This window comes from Fistularia commersonii, chromosome 11 (assembly GCF_037954325.1).
Source record: "Fistularia commersonii isolate RoL2024-O1a breed Wild chromosome 11, RoL_Fcom_v1.0, whole genome shotgun sequence".
Taxonomy (NCBI): domain Eukaryota; kingdom Metazoa; phylum Chordata; class Actinopteri; order Syngnathiformes; family Fistulariidae; genus Fistularia; species Fistularia commersonii.
The window spans coordinates 8,588,758-8,601,485 of record NC_141294.1 but is presented as its reverse complement, the minus strand read 5'-3'; the positions used below and the strand labels follow the sequence as shown (position 1 = coordinate 8,601,485).

Genomic DNA, 12,728 nt, shown 5'->3' with positions numbered 1-12,728 from the left:
TTAAAATTCAAAAACTTTTAATTGGCAGACAGTATGCATAATAAAGAGAAAAGATTTGGAGATTATATTGATGTAATGTTGATTTTTAACAAAAGGCATGATTAACAGTTCTCGCTTCATTGAATCAGGTTTGCTGATGAAAGATGTGACCCATATAGATGGATTTCCAGGTGCGTTATGCACAACACTTTTTCTACACAGCTAGGAATTTTCTTAATCTCTAAACAGTTTACCTGAGTAGCAGTGATGGCAGTTGAATGCAACTCCTATCTTTTCTACCCTCAACCCAGTCTAAAACCTGATCGATATGCATCCTGCTGAGGCCCACAGGCTGGCAGTTGGTAGTCTCGAGTAAACATTAGTACATCCGCTGGTTGGCGTGTAAAGAAACCGATTTGACACGCTCTACACTCTTGGTCACGAACCTGGGAAGGACAACTGGAAATGTTTGATTTCTAAAGCAAAAGCATTTTTACAGTAATTACTCTGTGAATGTTTCACTACTTTCTGATGTTATCCAGTTTATAAAGAAGATATGAGGTACACGAGTGGCTGACCGAAATCATTTTGTACCCTCGATCCCTTTATGTGGACAATCAAAAATGTTGCAAGGTTTTCACAGTGCAGTAAAAAATACAGAAGATCAAAGCTTTGAGGCACAAAGTGTGTAAACTGAGTTTTTCCCCCTTGACCAATTATTCAAGGTTTCTTTTTTAGCTGAGCGTTCTATGCTGTTCTTCTATGCTGTTTGATGTAAGGTAAGTGCTATCATGTTTCAAATATTCCCTGACAAGACTTTTTTTAAAATACATTTTCTTTTCTGAACCCCTTGCTAATAGATTCTAAGATTCTAATAATTTTTATCTGGCCAAATGTTTCTCGAAGTCTTTCTATGATAAAGCCATAGCAACATGTAAGTTGAGCCTTATGAGACCAAATCTTTGGACCTGATCCAAGAGAGATCTGCTGAAATGCCAATAAGATGGTTATATTGGAAAAGTGAAGCACTCTGGGGTTCACATCTTGTTTCTGTCCTACACTTTTCCCATGCACAAATCTCAGTTTATTATAGTGAACTAATAAGCAACACTTATCATGATTTGTTGTGTTTGTTGTGATGTTTATGTGCATTGAACTGGTCACACTTTGGATATGTTCTTCATGCTTTTTTTTTTCTTGAGTGTATACTTTCCATTTTAAAATACAAAAACGATAAATGCATTATATTTTCATTGAAAAAAAGAGTAAAGGTATTATATTTCAATGGGGAAAAATATGTGTGTGCAGAAAAGTGATTGTGATGACTGTCATTATCCAAAAAATTATTGATTGCCTGTTTTCTTATTTAAGTGTACATCCAGAAAAGTTCAGTTTTCCTTTTTTTGTTTTGTGTTACAGCTGCTCTGCTGGGTTGGATGTTCAACACTGTCCTTTCCCTTTTTGAGCGTCAAGAAAACCTATGCTGCATATACATCACATATGTGTATATCAAAACTGAAAGATAACATATCGAACTTTACTTTCTGCTTTGACATGCAATAATAATCCCAATTTTAAGGCCAGAATTTTCATATAAGGTGGTTTTAAACTTTTTAGTCATATTAAAACCCAATTTATTCTCTATGCCGATGGAATTTAAATGCTGTCTACTTATGTGTATAGTTTGAAGACTGCCAGAACATCATTGGGCAAACGCCCGTTTAGTTTATTAAAAATGCTACTAAATCCTAGACTACATCCCTGGCCCCATAAACATGGATTAATTGTGCAAAACAAAGATCAGTCTCTTTTCTTGCAGTTTCAAAATGAAGTCTGTTTTGTTATTATACAAGATGGACTGTATAGATTGTAGCCATTAGATAAGAGGGAAATGATACTTCAAACTTAAGTATGACTTGGGCAAATAATAAGTGGCTACCACACAGTAGGGCTGCCAAACATCTTACTCTGGCTGTCTTCAATCTGATATATTAGATACGGCTCAACCTGTAGAGAATTTGGATTGGCTCTCCTGACAGTTTCCTAGCCAATCACCATTTGCAACACCTGCACAGTGGTAGATGTAAATTTACAGACCGGAGTTGAAGTACAAAAACAAAGCTATTGGTCTCAGAGGGGCATGGAGGACGTGGAGGTTTTTCAGTAACAGTATTTTAAGCCAAACCCATCTCAGAGTGGAGGTTGGAATGTGAAATGATGTCCCCGTGGATGTGCGCACTCAATCTTTCACATATGCTCTGGGTGGCTCTGCAGGCAGGAGATCATCTCTTGGACAGGTTTCCCTTCAAAACAGATCTGATAGACCGCTGTGAACAGAGGGAACCTGCAGGCAATGGGGGGATACAATTAGTCAATCCTCGCTCACTTTAAACACACACTTTTTTACGAGTCAGCATATCATGCACTCAAAAATATTATAACTGATTTCAATTCAGTCGATATTTGTTATATCGCTTTAATGTGGCACGCAGGACACTGACTTCTATATTTTCATCACTGAGCAAGAAACCAAGTGTTCCTTGTTAATAAATCAAACATTTGCAAGAAGAAAAAGGGCTATAATTCCCATGCCAGGATCGGAAGATGTTCACGCTGACAGAAGTTGATGCCATGAGGTAATATCAGAGCCAGTTAGGAGCAGCTGTAGACACATGCTTCAAAATCCTTCTGAACTGGGAAAAATATTCTCAGAAATTTCATAATTAACATGCATGGATCTATTTCACTCCTTTGCACTTTTGAAAGTTTAAGATAGACCCCCCCCCCTTGTTCTTGGCCAGATTCCTTCTCTCCATGTGGTAGAGGCCGGGGCTGGTGCTACTTGAACAAGAACATATCGCTGCATGATGTTTAAATATTGATTGTTTTAAGTCGCTGCCTTTAACAAATGTCCAATCACTCCTACACTGGGATTGTTGAGATATTGAAAGTTTAATGAATCAGGTTCACTGTCCCCGTTGTGAGATGAAATTTAATCCTCAGAACAGCACGTGTTTCTATGCCTGACCGATGTAAGAGGGAAACTGTGTGTATTTCTAATCTTCCTATTCCGAGGCTGTGGAGTTCACTCACTGGTCCACCATGCTCTTCTGCTTGAGGATGTGGAAAACCTCCGCTGAGGTGGCAGGGCCCTGGAGCTTCTGGCCGTTCAACATCTCGTTCTCCAGCTGCTCGATGCTCTGAAATGAAATCATAAATATGTAAATATAATGTAAACATAATGAAAAAAAAAACACTGATTTGAACAGAATGGCCAAAGTTTCAGTCATAATTTTTATGTGAATCCTACACATCAGTGGGACAGCACATGTTAGATGTTTTGGAGAGAAGGTCAGAGAAGCCAGACTGAGATGGTTTGGTCATGTACAGTGGACGGATAATGAATATATTGGTAGACGGATGCTGGAATTGGATGCCAGAAAGGAGGTCTGGAGGAAGACCAAAGAGAAGATTTATGGACATAGTAAGAGAGGACTTAAAGTTAGTTGGTGTGAGAGAGAAGGATACAGAGAAGGGTTAGATGGAGAAGATTGATTCGCTGTAGCGACCCCTGAAGGGAAAAGTGGGAAGGAAAAAAGAAGAAAAAAGGCTGGATAGAACTCTTGTAGTAGGAATAAAAATCAGCTTCAGTGTTCACAAGATTTTTTTCTACCTTTCCTGTTGTGGCGAAAGCCTCGGCAACTCGACGGTTGCGGCCACCGTAGCAGGTGGTAATAAGGTCAGCCACGCCGCAGCTCTCCAGAAAGGTTGAGGTGGAAACAGTGTCATTCTTGGAGAAGAGCCTGGCAAACGCGATCATCTCCATCAGCCCTAGGCGGATCACCGCCGCCTTGGTGTTGTCGCCGCACTTCAGCCCGTCACAGAATCCGGCTCCCACGGCAACAATGTTCTGTCCACACAGAAAATAAATAACTACTCTACAAGTGTTATTTATGAAAATGCAATTGTGTGCTGAGGTTTTCTATCTCACAAAGTAACTGACTGTTCAATATACATGTATCACATATAGCTTGATCTTCAAATGAATCAAAACTACAATGTTGTGCAAATATTCTGTATAATATGTGCCCCCCCATAGCACTGCACTTTATGAAAAATAAAAGCTTTTCTATTTTCAAAAAAAAGAAGAATATATTAGCATGAATTGAGAAATGGTGAGTAATAATATATTTTCTCTATTCCAAGGCGTATAAATTCATTCATTACAGGCACTTGGATGACCCCGTGAGAGAGACTTCCTGGCAGAGTGTGCACGTGTCTGTGTTGGCACCTTGAGAGCTCCACAAAGCTCCACTGTATCAGCATCATCGACCACTGTGATTCTGAAGTTTGGGGTCTGGAGCAGCTCCTTGAAAAGCTGGCCATTCTCCAGGATCCTGCTGCCTGAAAAAACACACACACACATGCAAGATGAGTTCATCTTTTTATCTTAAAAGCATTTGCATTAAGACATGCTAAGTGATTCAAAAACTGCATTCATTTTGTATTAAATGATTGCACTTCATTTTCATTCAAATTAATTACAGAACTTCAAATTAAGTTCCAGGTGCAGTCCTGTATTAAGGTTGTTTTTCCTGAATTAATGTTACTTAAGGAAAATCCAGATTTCAGATGCTCCATGAACCACACAGACGTGCCTGACCTCCTTACCTATCGTGGTTTCGCAGAACTTCTCGGCTGCCACTTCATTGGCGATGTTGGCTCCCATGAGAACGCTGACGTCGATGCCCATTTTCTCTCGAATGATGTCAGAGATCAGCTTCAGGCCTTCGGGACCCTCATCGATCCCCTGGTAAGTAGACAGACGGATACAGGGGGAATCTGAGAAACAAGTAACTGCATGCCGGGAAGGAGGCAAAGGAGAAGAGTGCAACCGAAATGCAAGCCATACAGTGTTTTTTAACGTTTCAATAGGCCAAGCCGTGCTTTCTCCTCTGGATAGGCACGTCATTACTGTTCTATAAGTCACAATGAAAAACAAAGGAAGTTGCACAAGGAACACAATTAAAAAGAAAAAAAAAAAATAAAGATTTTTTTTTTCCCGTGGCTCTCTTGTCAAACAAATGCAATTTTACGTAACAAGAGGACTTCTCAGTGTGTGCGGCACATATTTTCACTTTTCAAAAAAGGTATTTCCTCTTCCTTGTAAGTCCTGACAGTTTCTTTCAGCATGTCTAGAATAATTGCGCAGCCCTAGCGGCCCACGCCTTTTATTTACATGCACGGGCAGAACAGGCAGCTCCGGCAGCGTGGCCCCTTCAGAGACCGATCCGGTTGCGTGGCCCTTTTATCTACTTGCAGAGGCAGATGCAGCCCTGCAGTGATAACCCCCAAAGAGAGAACCGCAGATGAAAGCCTAAAAAGGAATTAAATAAATATATTAAAAGAAATCTTTGTACTTGTCCAAACAACTCTGAAAGCTTTGCTGCAACATCAGATAAAACTGCTACAAATCAATAAATTAAATCACTGCCATATCCAGACCTGTACATGTGCAATATAGGCTTTAGTTAATCAATGCTTTATTGTCAAGACGAAACACATCTGCCAATGTCTTACTATCAAACCTGCTCTCATTTACCGTTGGCCTGTAGGATAGAGTGGCTCTGACCAATATTTGGCTGATAGGCCTAAAATGTTTCCACTGGGAGGTGAGGCCTATGTGGTAAAGCACTGCAGCTGAGTCCACTACTGTCCTGTTTATTAAACTAGGACAAACCATGTAAAAAGCAAGTTTTTAGGGAGGTTATATTTGTTAATCTGTAATGCAGTCGACAGCTGTGGCCTATTTTGCTGCTGGCCCTCTATTTAAAAGGTAAGTGAGGCTGAGCGTAGCCTCAAATTCTTTCTATTCCACTTCTACAGCACTCACACCAGAACATGATACAACTCCCCCCCACCACCACCATTCCAAATGGCTCCATCCCCTGTATTTAATCAGCTTTTTAACCTGGATAGAGCTGAGGATTTATTTCCGACAACATGTACACACAAGTTTTAACAAAACAGGCATGATGTGGCGTGTGCGTGGTGTTTTGCTATGGCTTTCTTCGCTGTCATCTGGAATGCAGCCTCAGAAGGGCATGAGCCAGTGTCTCTCAGGCGTGTTTGGAAGCAGAGAGAGGAGGAAAGGCAAAAGTCTGGGACTGAGAGTAGGGACTTTGAATATTGGGACAATGAGAGGAAAAGCTCGAGAGCTGGTTGGCATGATGCAGAGAAGCAAGGTGGATATTCTGTGTGTCCAGGAGACTAGGTGGAAAAGTAGCAAAGCTAGAAGCAGGTTTTAAATTGTACTATCATGGTACTGACAGTGACAGAACTAGGAGTTATGTTGAAGGAGGAGTTTGTTCAGAATGTTCTGGAAGTGAAAAAACAGTCTCAGATAGACTTCTGAGTCTGACACTGGAAATTGCAGGTGTGATGCTCAATGCTGTTAGCAGCTATGCCCCGCAGGTGGGATGTGAGTTAGGGGAGTAGGAGAATTTCTGGAGTTAAATGAAGTGATGCAGAATGTCCCCAGAGGTGAGAGGGTGCTAATTAGTGCAAACTTCAATTGGTATGTTGGTGCAGGTAATAGAGGTGACGAAGATGTGATGGGCATGTTTGGTATCCAGGATAGGAACACAGAGGGACAGATGGTGGTAGACTTTACTAAAAAGAATGAAAATGGATGAAGTGAATTCAGATTGCAATTCCAGATAAGGCAGGAAAATAGGGTAACTTATAAGAGCGGAGGTAGAAGCGTGCAGGTAGACTACATCTCGAATACACAATGCAATCTGAAGGAGATCAGTGACTGCAGAGTAGTAGAAGGTGAGAGTGTAGCCAGACAGCATAGGATGGTGGTTTGTAGGATGACTCTGGTGACAAGAAAGATCAACAGGACAAAAGCAGAGCAGAGGACCGAGTGATAGAAGCTGAAAAGGCAAGAGTGTTGTATGGTTTTCAGGGCGGAGTGAGGGTGAGCTTTCAGATGATTGGACAACTACAGCTAATGTGATCAGGGAGAAGGTAGGAGAGTACTTGGTGTGTCGTCAGAAAGGATAGTAGACTTGGTGGTGGAATGAGGAAGTGCAGGAGGTATATACAGAGAAAGCGTTAAGCAAAGAAAAAGTGGGACACTGAGGGGACTGAAGAGAACATACAAGAATACAGGGAGATGCAGCGCAAGGTAAAGATAGAGGTAGCAAAGGCAAGACAAAGGGCAACAGTGACTTGTATGCTTGGTTGGACAGTAAATAGGGAGAGTATGATCTATACAGGTAGGCAAAACAGAGAGATAGAGATGGAAAAGATGTAGAGCAGGTTCAGGTGATTAAGGACAGGGAAGGAAATGTACTGACAGATAATAGCAGCGTGATAGGAAGATGGCCTGAGGACTCCAAAGAGCTGATGAATGAGGAAAATAATGGAGAGGGAAGGGTAGAAGAGGTGACTTTTGTAGACAACACAGTAGCAGAGATTAGTAGAAGTGAAGTGAGGAGGGCACTGAAGAGAGGAGGAAGAGTGGAAAAGCAGTTGGTCCAGATTATATACCTGTGGAGGTATGGCAGTATCTAGGAGAGGCAGCTGTAGAGTTTTTGGTTATGATTCTTAGAGAGTTAGAAGATGCCTGAGGAATAGAGAATGGAGAAATGTGATGGTGGCCATTTTTAAGAATAAGGGATGCACAAAATTGCGGTAACTACAGAGGGATAAAGTTGATGAGCCGTACAATGAAGTTATGGGAAAGACTAGTGAAAACTTAAGCGAGAGCAGAAGTCAGCATTTGTGAGCAGCAGTATGGTTGTATGCCTAGAAAGAGCACTAAAGATGCAGTATTTACTTTGAGAATGCTGGTAGACATCAGAGGGAACTGTATTGTGCCTTTGTAGACCTAGAAAAAGAATACAAGAGAGTGCCGAGAAAGGAACTATGGAATTGTATGAGGAGGTCTGGAGAGGCAGAAAAGTATGTAAGTGAATGGTGCAGAACATGTATGTTAGATGTGAGACAGTGGAATGGTGTGCTGTAGGTGGGACACAGAAGTTCAAGGTGGAAGTGGGGATCAGCTTTGACCCCCGTCTTGTTTGCAGTGGTGATGTACAGGCTGACAGAGGAAGTTAGACAAGAATCTCCATGAACCACGATGTTTGCAGATGACATGGTGATCTGTAGTGAGAGCAGGGAACAGGTTGAGGAAAATCTAAAGAAGTGGAGGTATGATCTGGAAAGGAGAGGAATAAAGGTTAGTTGCCGCAAGACAGAATATATGTGCGTGAATGAGAGGGACCCAAGTGGAATGATGAGGCTACAGGGAGTGGAGATAAAGAAGAGGCAGAGGATTTCAAATATTTAGGATCAACAGTCCAGAGCAATGGAGTGTCGAAAAGAGATCAGCTATGATCTCACAACCCTAGTTTGGAGACAGTGGCATTGAAGAAGACAAGAAGCAGAGCTGGAGGTAGGAAAGTGACGTTGAGGTACTCTTTAGGAGTGACAGTGGTGGATAGGATCGGGAATTAATCTTTTAGAGGGACAACAAATGTTAAGACATTTTGGAGATAAGGTCGGAGAAGCCAGACTGGGATGGTTTGGTCACGTACACATGGAGAGTGACCATATTGATGGAAGGATGCCAGGGTTGGAGCTGCCAGTCAGGATGTCTAAATGAAGACCAAAGAGAGGATTTATGGATGTAGTGAAAGAGGACATGAACTTTAGTTGGTGTGAGAGAGTAGGATACAGAGAATAGGGTTAAATGGAGAAAAAATTTTCACTGTGGCGACCCCTAAAAGGAAAAGCTGAGAGGAAAAAAAGAAGATTTGATCACTGTCATCTGGGAAGCAGGGCAAATCTCGATAACATTTCAAAGTACACGTGTACTGTCTGGTTGGTTTGGTCACTGTCGATACAATCAGAGACACTTAAGCATTACTGGTATGGCAAAACAAGATAAACTTCTGCCTTACATAATATCACGACAACAGACAACCCAACAACAGGATTGCTATCCTGGGATGCCCAATGTTGAATGGTTTCAACAGCATCAAGAATCATTCAAACAACAAATGGAAAGGGAAGCCAACTGACCCGGCCCGTAGATAGGCCCATCAAATAACGTGCAAAGATAATGATGGACTAGGGATAAAATAGGTGAATGGCAGGCGCTGGCGCTTGCTTTTAGCCGGGAGTGTGTGTGTCTGAAATGACTGGGTGTGGAACGGATGCGGTCCAGGTACAACCCCGAAGCGATTAACCATTATTCTGGTTACAGTGAGAATAATTCTAGCTATGCAGCAGATAAAGGTGGTGTGCTTGGGTGTTGGCCGTTGCAATGTTCCAACACATATTCCATATTTGTTGTTGCAAACCGCCCTGTTTTTTTTTTTTCTGACTACTCCTCTCCCTCTGTTCTTGCACAGTTGTATTCTCCTGTTCTTTCAGTTCTAGCAGTCAATGATTCCACTTCACAGCAGCCGGTTTGACATGTCATTTCAGGGCAAATAAAGGTATAATTAATGGCAGTAATTGTGTCCCTGTACAATTAAGACAAACCGCAGCCCTGGTGTTCTGTCATAACAGGGCGAATTACTCATGTGTACATATCTCGAGTATCATCCTGCATTCTTTTCCTGACAGCCGGCGCCTATCGAACCTTGCTAATCCCATTTGCAATACACTTGGTGATATAAAGCTGAGCATTGTCCCTCATCAACCAACTTCCAAAAACTGTGCAAACTTGGATGATTAATTACTTTGTCATAGACCTCTTTTGATTTGATGACTCCTTTTTTTTGCGCTGTCTTACTTTACTTCCATTATGCCTGATAAGTGAAGTTGACTGAAACTGTGCCGTCCAGAGCTTGTAGCCGGAAACAGACACCATCTGGAGTGTTCCTCCGCCTAGTGACACTGGCTTTAGCTGCTCAAGTGTTCCCAAATACATCTCACACATAATCCCACCCTCCGGATTCCCAGGTGCCGGCCCTGGAATGAGCTGAGACCCCCCGATACCTTTATCAGTGTGATGCCCCGAGCCCCGGCGGGGACGCAGCCCACCAGCTCGTCGCACAGTTTCCGGATGAACTGATGAGGGACCACGAACACCAGCAGGTCAGCTCCCTCTGCGGCATCTCGGAGCTGAGGAACGGCCACCTACAGGAAAACAGGCCGAGTTGTACAGTACTATCATGTTTTGGCCTGGTTTGTTTAAGCAACAGTGTTTTACATCATGGCTTATTTTCCTATAAGTGTTATTTGTATTACAAAGCTCTACAGTTTCATGTTGAAAAGACTGTATGAGGAAGAAGAGAACCCCAATGCATGACTTGAGGCTGGTGTTGATCTTAGCGGTATTTAATAAAATGCAAAGGAAAATGTCTCTCAATTAAGAAAATGTCACAATACATTGAATTCAAGAATTCCCTGGGAACTTTTAACCGTTTCCATGTACTGATCAAATCTCTGGAGTCAAGGTCGCCTGTGTGCAGACATTTAATGGGTTTTGTGTTATTAAGCGATGCATGCCTCTTAATTACTTTTACTGCTGAGAGCCAGATTCTAGGCTAGGTCCCTGAAGTAAAGAGATCCTGTATCTCACTGGGCAAATTAAAAAAAAAAAAAAAAAAAAAGTGATAATTTATTCATCAGGAAATATCGAATTGAACTTTATGCAACACACTTTCTTGCATTCTTCCATTACTTTTGGAAATATGTTCAAGGAGATTGAATACGTTCATCAACTACTTTAACACAACAAACTATATGGAAAACAAATCTTACTGTTCTGCAGACATGATAGGTTTGTTTGCAATTTACATTATTTTGATTATGAAAGAGAATGGTCTGATATAAAATGGAATATTCAAGCATTTTTTTTAAAAAACATCAGTGTTTTATTGGAAGATGGTAATGTTTTCTTACCACATTCTCTGGTAGTTTGTATCCAGGCAGGTACTTGACATTTTCATGGTCCGTGTTGATGATGTCAGTGAGTTTCCGGCCACTAATATTTTCTTCGAATACCCACATCTTGACCGTCGTTGCAAAGTGCTGCAGTGCTCTGGCATTGTTTCCAATGATCCTGGCAATGGCCGAGCCCCTGGGTTCAAAACACGGGTCCGCTACTTTCACTTTAGAGATTGACACCAGGAATCTGACAGAACAACTGTCAACAAACAGCTAAAGGAGTATTTCTTCCATCTTTGCCCACTTGTAACTATCCCTTTTTAAACCAACACTACATTAATGCATTTAAGATATATTTCATAATATGAGCATCAATATTGGCAAATGGGAAGGACAGCTGCTGTTTGGCTCAAAATACTGTATATCAGTAGGTTGGAATTATTGAATAAAACTAAATGTGTTTTGTTGGAAAAGCAAATCAATTGTAATTTGTGTTTGAGTTAGCCACTCAGTGTGTTCTCTTGAAGATGCTTTCTATTATTATTGAAGTACATTCAGGGCCATTGAATGGTGACCTCCGACCCCCACCCCACCCCCCAAAAGCACGGCCTGGAGGTTATACCATCATGGCTTCACCCAGAACTGATGAAACAAAGAATAACCACCGTGCAAGCAAACCGGTTCGAGCAGCACAACCAAACTTTAAAAACATCTCGACACATCGCTCATCACCATCACCGTGGGTCCGACTGAACGGGTCTGACAGCTCACCAGTTTCCAGAGCCGACGATACACACTTTGAGGGGAGACGCCATCGGTGAAGCTTCCCGCCTTCAACTCCACCTCACTTCAGGGGAAAGCACGGAGAAGAGACTGGGGAAAATCCAAGGCGAAGACAGGGAGCCGAGAGGAAACGTCGAGGGTGCATTTATCGCCGACGATCGATCGTTTCTGAACGTGAATACAGGTTCTCCGTGGACCGCTGCCACTGAAAAGTCAGCGGTCACGTGACGCTGCGGCTAGTAGGCTAATCTGCTAGCATGCTAGTAGGATGGCTATATTTACACTTATACTGACGGTATTAATCCGCATCATCTTTATTAATTCAAGTTGATAATCTGTGAATTTAGAAGGACAACTAGACTGCCACACTTTAATCAAAAGTTTTAACTGATTTAACGTTTTACACACATCTCCAACGTTGCTTAAAATTATATTTCATATTGTTTTTGACTGCTCCACTTTAATAGGAAAAGGATAATGACAATTGGTCGGTAAGTTCTCAATTAGCATGTATATTCATACCGATCTGTATCTGTATTTAAAACTATGGTTTTCACAGTGTATAGTTTAGTGCAGTGGTTTTAATGTCGCTTATATTATAATTTTTTTATCATGTTTTCGAACTTAGTGAATAGTAGGTCAGAGCGGTCCATCGAGAGTGAGTGCCGACGACTGCGTCCTTTGTTGATGACGTCACGTAAAAAAATCACACCCAAACTTGCGCTGAATATGTTTTGTTTATTTTTATTTTATTTTTTCTTGACGAAATACAGACGAAACTACAGTTGGAATCCACCACACTGCTTTTAGATAATTTGTTTTCCATACTGTAATTTTGAAAAATATTACATACAAATCCGGTAATTTCTGTACACCGAAATTACAGGTAATGGGCGCTCAAACAATACGATTTTAATGCATATTTGTATTTGTGCAATCAACTCCTTAGATTGTATTAAAAAAATTCACGAAAATATGACATCATAAAACATAGCTCGGTAGTCTGTTTATATATGCTGACGTCAGTGGTTTCCTCCGAGTTGCATAACAGGGTT

The 12,728-nt window shown here is 41.4% G+C and overlaps 2 protein-coding genes across 2 annotated transcripts in view; one reads left to right on the top strand and one right to left on the bottom strand.

Annotated features, from left to right (window-relative positions):
* On the bottom strand, positions 1 to 11,889 carry gpd1l (glycerol-3-phosphate dehydrogenase 1 like). The gene is made up of 8 exons (XM_086154835.1): positions 11,662 to 11,889; positions 10,906 to 11,083; positions 9,997 to 10,137; positions 4,651 to 4,789; positions 4,271 to 4,383; positions 3,653 to 3,889; positions 3,073 to 3,179; positions 1 to 2,323 (listed from the first exon to the last, which is right to left on the bottom strand). The coding sequence occupies exons 1-8, from the start codon at positions 11,703 to 11,705 to the stop codon at positions 2,227 to 2,229; spliced, it is 1,056 nt and encodes a 351-aa protein (XP_086010961.1). The 5' UTR covers positions 11,706 to 11,889; the 3' UTR covers positions 1 to 2,226.
* The window catches only part of osbpl10b (oxysterol binding protein-like 10b), a 55,963-nt gene continuing 55,104 nt past the window's right edge, over positions 11,870 to 12,728 (top strand). The window contains exon 1 of the mRNA XM_086154834.1: positions 11,870 to 12,164. Within this exon, the coding sequence (XP_086010960.1) occupies positions 12,151 to 12,164 (14 nt within the window). The 5' untranslated portion in view covers positions 11,870 to 12,150. The remainder of the gene's footprint in view (positions 12,165 to 12,728) is intronic.

Excerpts from the sequence above, each read along its gene's own strand:
- gpd1l (XM_086154835.1), bottom strand. The coding sequence starts at position 11,705 with ATGGCGTCTCCCCTCAAAGTGTGTATCGTCGGCTCTGGAAACTG. Across the intron at positions 11,084-11,661 it reads ATCGTCGGCTCTGGAAACTG|GGGCTCGGCCATTGCCAGGA; the intron begins GTGAGCTGTCAG and ends TTTTGAACCCAG. Across the intron at positions 4,790-9,996 it reads GGGGCATCACACTGATAAAG|GGGATCGATGAGGGTCCCGA; the intron begins GTATCGGGGGGT and ends TCTACTTACCAG.